The sequence below is a fragment of the Merops nubicus genome, unplaced genomic scaffold, assembly GCF_000691845.1.
Source record: "Merops nubicus isolate BGI_N331 unplaced genomic scaffold, ASM69184v1 scaffold53516, whole genome shotgun sequence".
Classification (NCBI taxonomy): domain Eukaryota; kingdom Metazoa; phylum Chordata; class Aves; order Coraciiformes; family Meropidae; genus Merops; species Merops nubicus.
The window spans coordinates 1-6,515 of NW_008618028.1; the positions used below are offsets into that span (position 1 = coordinate 1).

Consider the following 6,515-nt stretch of genomic DNA (forward strand, 5'->3'; position numbering starts at 1 on the left):
TTCATTGGCAGGTGGCCCGGAGGGAGCTGCTGGTGCCTTGGAGGGGTTTGATGATCCCACCAAGCTCCGAGCTGCACGTGCACATGGTTCTAGCTCAGCCTGGATGTCTCCATTTGCACCCCTAGTCAGATGGTTTTCAGCTCGTTTTTGTTTGTTTGGATGTTTCTTGATTGATAGCAGCCTCTCAATGACTTCTTCAACCGTGTTGCCTTGGACTAGAGAAATGAGTCAGGGTCAGAGAAGGAGACGGGGCCCAAAAGTTGGTTTATGCTATTCAACCCTCACCCAGCAGCAGATCTGGAGCCACAGAGCCCACTCTCTGGTGTCACTTTATACAACTGCACTTTAAGCTTCCAGGCAATTTCCTTCCCATGGTTCCAGCCTACAGTAATGAGTTTGAGCATGCCTGCCAGCATGACTAACCAGCACCAGCAGCAGGATGCCAACAAGGGCAGATTCCCACTGACTTCCATGACCCAAAGCTCAGGTCGTAACCATCAAAGCATGAGTGTGAATCCTGAGCCCGCTGCCAAATATGGTCAGCTCTCACTGGTATCCACATGGCTGGGGCTTCACATCAAGACTTGACCCTGTGCAGGGGGTGTAGCTTTGTCCCAGGTTCTGTTCAGCTCTTAGCAAGTCCCATAGACTATTTCCTGCGCATCTGGGAAGGGCGTCTGTGGGCAGTGGGTGGAACAAAGGAAAACAAAAGTAGAGGGCAAGGCTGGATAGATATGTCATTCTTACTGTCATTTGCAAGTAGAAGGGCTCTGTTCACTACTGCATCCAAGGACTCCCACAACAGGAGGCTGGAGTGATGAGATGGTTCCAAGTGCAGCAGGCTTTGGAGGATGGACAGCAGCTGGATGGAGACTGGAGAGCGGCTCACCTGGAAGACAGGGTAGCCTTCCATCACAGCAAGGCTGGTTCCAAGCAAAGTGTCTTAACTTTGCCTTTGTACAACTTTGTGCCCCACCTGAGGGCCTACTTACTTTATTGAAGAGAGATGAAAACACCTCGTGATGGTCATTCATGTTTATTCCATCACATATCTTTAATAATTCCTCATCATCTTCTATCTTGAACTCCTCAAATGTATCACACTGGATGAGCAGATCCTCCTCTTCTATATCTCTGCAATAGTACAGCATTGGTTTTCACTTGAGAGCCCTTCACTGATTTTAAGATAACTGGTTTTGTTTATCTCTTTGCCACTTAGACTCAGCCAGTCAGTGTTGAAAGTACCCAACTCTACCCTATTTATAACAGGATCAAATGCCATCAGTGCATCCTTCTTTGAAATGAGTGTAACTTTTTCTACAGTAACACATACAATGAATGGGACTTTTCATGGCATAACCTGGCCCTGTGTATGCTTTGTATAGACTTCTCCTTGGAGCTGTAACAACAGAGAGAGGCATTTCCACCTTTTTGAAACTGGGCCACTTTCTTCTTTTTTTTTAAAGTCAAGGCAACTTGAAAATATTCCAGTCACATTTCTCTTTGAAACCCTTCCTTCTTTGTTACTCAAAATTGGACTACAAAACCCCCTCACAAAGCAAACTTTTTCAGCACTCTTAAGACCACTCAGTGCACAAACTCTACATTTGCTAGTCAGCACTATTGAAAGAAGTTCTCTAATTTTTATGGGGTTGGATGGAGCAATTCCAGTTGCATGGATAGCTGCAACTCACCTACAATGTATTCCAGAGTTTATCATGGGTATTTCTGACAGACCACCATTATTAAATTAAGAAAATGTAAAGACAGGTATGTCCAGATAATGCATTAGTGAAGTGTCTTAGCTGGATGCTTCTAGGACCAACAGCAGCAGTGAAGGGACTCTGAATACAGCAAGTTGCTCAGTGAGGCTGGGGCATCACTTCAGTCTGAAATGCAGCCTCAGTGAGGACGTTTTTGAGCCTTGCCCGGTCTGTGCCCAGAGCCTCTCTCAATGCCATCTGCACTGACAGCTGTCCCCGTGACACCGTGGTTGGCACGAGCATCTTAACACTGGCCTATTGTCTCTGGTTCCCATGTAGTGGGTGCATGCAGGTGTGGCTTGCTCCACCCAGGTACACTTCTCTTCACACAACTGAAGGCTGATAATACAAGTATTAAGGTTCTACAGCTATGTTACTGTGAGTCTCATTTATAAAAGAAAATTTAAACAGCGATCCTTACCTTAGCTTGTCTAAAATGTCCAAAAGCTGAAGCCCTGAGAAAACAAAAAATAGATATATTAACATTATGACCTACTTGGTACCATTCTGTTATGACCTTTATATATGACCACTGCAGCATCTCACTGGAGTTACTGAGGGACACAGGCACTTCTGGGGCATGAGTCACCTCGTTCCAAATTAGATATCTAAAATCAGTCAGATGGACTGTGTGGTCAAGTGTCCCTTGCTCTCCAAAATGAGAAATGGAGCCCAGCCTCACCAGCTCAGATGCGTGCATTTATGAGAGGTAAATTCTAGTAACAGTCCCTAGGATCCCACTTTTCAAGCAGATGGAAAGTATTTCTGAGTCAGAGGGCAGCTTCCATGGCTCAGCTGAGTACACACAGGGTGAAGAAACCCCATCTACTCTTATGAGGAGTTGCAACATACGGAAATGTGACTATGTAAGACGGTTGGTTATAGGAATGTGTTGAAGAAGCACAAGTAGTACAGTGCTGCTGGGATTCCAGAAGAGACCAAAGCTACAGGAAAGCAGCAAAGGAAAAAAAAATCTAGTTACAGAAAGGTTGTGAAAAAGAATAGAGACCAAAAGACAAAAAAGGAGTTTGCCTTTAATATTTGCAGTTTTGCTTCCCAACCTCTTTAGTCACCTTATGGATACACTGGAAAACAATACTGCTTGGCAATTGGTTTCCTCCAGTTCTGAGAAAGTTAGGTGCAACAAATATCCTTACCTATGAACTCATTTCTGATTTGTGTCCTTGTTCTTAGCTCCTCTTTCCCCAGTATGATGGCATTGATTGCACTTAGCAGAGTCACCATGTATGGCACGTTGTCTGTGTTGGAGAGCTCGTTCATTATGATGCTGAAACGATACTGCTGGTTCTTCACACTCTGTTAATAACACAAGTGATATTTCTGCTCAGACAATTCAGAAATGTCTACCATTGGTGCAGGGTCTTAAATAGAATTAGCATCTTAAAACCTGTCAGTTTATCCCACTGTGCACAAGACAGGAAAATAAGCAGCACTCCTCCATCATGGAACACGGTATGGTCAGCAGAAAAAGTCAGTGAAACTCCTCTTGGGTCTGATAATGGGCACACCTAGCTGGGTTTATGGCCAGTGAAAGCCATGGATGTGGCACTACTTTGCTAATCTCGTGGGGCTTTTCCTTCCAAAAAGGGACCTTGTGGTTGGCAGTCATCTATCCAGACAAGTCACAGAGCAGCACTGTGGAATTCTGCTGACCAAGGCAAATTTTCTACAGTTTTCACCAAATAAATCCCCGTCCCTCTTACCAAAATGACGCAAAATGACCTTCATTCCCAGCCCTCTTCTGTGAGACATGGATCTACCTGCATGGATCAGAACAGAGCTGTACCTCCTGCTGCAGCCCAACACTTGCCTTGTAATGGTCCAGAGCATCCAAAGCCAAAGCGTGGCCCTCTGATGAGTAAATGCACAGTGCAGCCAGGAGCTCAAATACTTGTTTTTTGACCATGACATTAGTTGTGTCAAGTGCTAGAGAAAAACCAAAACAAAAAAGAATTTATAATTACATTACTGTTCTGAATCTCAGAATCTTCTGCTACATGGTTTATGACCAGTGGTAGAAAAAAGACTGACAGAGTGGAGCCATCAGTGGAATATGGGAAGAAAAATCTCTCAGTTTAGAGATATTCCATCCCAAAAGCAATACCTGGTAGTAACTTCTAGTGGTAAAAGTAAATGCTAGTTCAGGTACCCTATTGGTGTTTTAGTGCTGCTTGTAGGTGTTCATTTCTTCCATGTACCAGTGGTGTACTGCAACAGCAGTGAAGATCTCAGCACTCCCAATTGCACATTTTATTTCCCATTTTCACATATGGCTATTTTCTAGAACAGCAGATGAACCATTTTCCTCAATTAATAAGTCTTATTTTTAGTGCAGAAGCACCCAATATGCATATCAAGCAGGCCAATTGTTCTAACCAGTCCACATGTATTCCCTTTTTTCCACTGTTCTTTCTCTGTAAGCCCTGGGAGTTGGGAGGAGTGGATTAGACCATCTCATTTTTCCTTTATGAGTGCACAAAGAAGCTTGACTGCTGAAAAGCCCCGGGTACCCCTCTGTTTTTCACAGCACAAAAATGCCAGCTCTGTATTTCACATTGCTTAAGAAAATACAGGGTGGAGAGGAATGATGAGGACTTCAAAACTGAAGAGGGGGGCAACCTAGCTTTGAGACTAAACACATTTTAAACAGCTATTAATAAGGGGTTCTGGGCACAGCCGTGATCTCAGCTCTGTGAAGCAGCACAGAAGTTATCCTCCCAGCACCACCATCATTAAGTGCTGTACAGTAAGTCCCAGAAGATGCCCTGATGAGTTTCATACCTAACAAAAAGCCAAGTAAATGGCTGGAGAAAGCGAGTGATGTTACCTACCATCTTCCAGAAGGAAAATACTGAGTAGCGCAGAGATCAGGCTCTCTTGAGCCTAAACCAGGCCACTTTCCTTCCTCTTTACAAGCTACAAGTCTCCAACTCCTTTCAATTCCTCTCCCTCTGCCCTTAGGGCTCCCAAAGACTAAATTGCAATTGTTTGCTGACAACCGAAGGGTCAAGGACTTCTCATGCCCACCTATGGCTAAGGCTAGGTTTATTCCTGGCTTCTCAGTGAACTATGAAGACATTTGTGTGGAAGTGAGACCATCTAAATAGCACTGGGTGGCAAAGGCAATGCCATTTCCAAGCAATATTACCTTAAAGAAGAGAACTATCTCTTCCATTAATCAGTTGTGATCAACAGCTTGCAAGAAGCCTGGTGCAGGGCGGGAGGATAAGCAACAGAACAGTCCCCGCCACGCTGCATGTGGTGGGTGAAGGAGGAAGATCTCTTCTCACCTTGGAAGAGTTTCCTGACGTAGCCCTCATTGCTCACAATGTATTTGATGCCTTTGTGGGAGTTCATGACTGCTCGCACACAGTTGATGCAGGTGAGCTGAAGCAAGGCATCAGAAATCCTGGCCACTCCTCGCCCAGAGAGCCTGTCCAGGGCCTCCAGGAGGAGGTCCAGCCCACACAGCTCCAGGAACTGGACCATCCAGGCATCATCGCTGCTCTCCAGCCGCTTCTTCAGCCCAGAGTAGTTCACCACCGATGGCATTTGCAGGAGACGGATGCACAGCTCTGGCTCTGCATTTTCCAGGTTGGCCTCTGACTGGTCAGTCTCCTGGGTTCCGAGCTTCTCCTTTAGGGCAACCCACTTCTTGTGGGCACCTTCCTTTTTGACTGACATTGTGACCAGTTTGTCCTGAAAGAAAAAGGAAATATAAAATGAGAAGTTTGTCTGGACTGATGAAGAATCCTCCGGCAGCCCTGCTTTTTCCACTAGTGACCGGGATGCAAAGCTCAACTGCAGCAGGTCCCCAGATCTCCAGCACACAGGGCACACACTGGAACCAGTCCTCTGCTGAAGAAACTCAGTATATCCCCTCCTTAATCACACACATCACATTGAAAACTCTGTAAAGAGACTCTTAGCACATCTAAGCCAGCAAATACAGCTTCAAAAGTAGCCAATTTGCACCAGTCAATAGCCACTACCTATTTTCATGGAGCGAAAGGATAAGGCTGGAAGCAGCATTATCAGCTCTGAACTCCTTATGCCCATTAAACCACTTTAAAATCTTGCTGCACTGGAGAGGCTGTGCAGTTTCTAAGCATGTGTAATGGGATGGACAAGTAATTTTGAGCATATCCTGCTCCTAAGAGCATCTGATTACCCTGTTATTTTTTTGCTTTTGTTTCTTTTGACTGCTGCAGAGGTTAGTTTTATAGCACTCACTTAATCTCTTCCTGTCTGCTGTAATAGCAAGTGTGTTTGCAAAGCCTGGTGCTTGCATGTGATAATGTGAGAGCCCAACAGGTTGCAAGTGAAGGGTCGGCCGCAGGAGGCTAGAACAGCAGTGTTTCTTTTTGGAGATGGGGAGCATCTCTTCAAGGCCTGTCTCCCTGCAGGACATGGCCTGTCTCAACCATCCTGCTAGCAGCAAAGAGGGTGAGGAGCTGATTCAGCACAAATAGTAAAGTCCAAATAATTCTTGGTGCCAAATTTTAGGCTTTTAGGCGGGATTATTTTTCAGACTCACAATGATTATGTTATACATAAAAGTCCTTTTCAAAGATGAATGCAACTGTTTTAAAGTTGAATCGCTCCTAGAGAGGACAGTTTGTCCCAGCTGGCCACCAAACCCCAGCATTTGGAGGTTTGATGGGATTACAGGAGACTTGCTTTCCCTTACCAGCTCCAGCACAAGGGTTTCTAGCCCTGCAGCATGTAGGG

General features: G+C 45.2%; 1 protein-coding gene across 1 annotated transcript; it reads right to left on the minus strand.

The window, feature by feature from the left end:
- Positions 1-2,180: 2,180 nt before the first annotated feature.
- LOC103775818 (inverted formin-2-like) lies at positions 2,181-5,468 on the minus strand. The gene is made up of 4 exons (XM_008943289.1): positions 5,075-5,468; positions 3,595-3,710; positions 2,921-3,080; positions 2,181-2,218 (listed from the first exon to the last, which is right to left on the minus strand). The coding sequence occupies exons 1-4, from the start codon at positions 5,466-5,468 to the stop codon at positions 2,181-2,183; spliced, it is 708 nt and encodes a 235-aa protein (XP_008941537.1).
- Between the last annotated feature and the right edge of the window lie 1,047 nt (positions 5,469-6,515).

Bases quoted from the DNA above. Each gene is read 5' to 3' on its own strand.
- LOC103775818 (XM_008943289.1), bottom strand. From the start codon at position 5,468: ATGTCAGTCAAAAAGGAAGGTGCCCACAAGAAGTGGGTTGCCCTAAAG. The intron at 3,711-5,074 runs GTGAGAAGAGAT...GTTTTTCTCTAG, and splicing joins CGTCAGGAAACTCTTCCAAG to CACTTGACACAACTAATGTC. The intron at 3,081-3,594 runs GCAAGTGTTGGG...TGTTATTAACAG, and splicing joins ATGCTCTGGACCATTACAAG to AGTGTGAAGAACCAGCAGTA.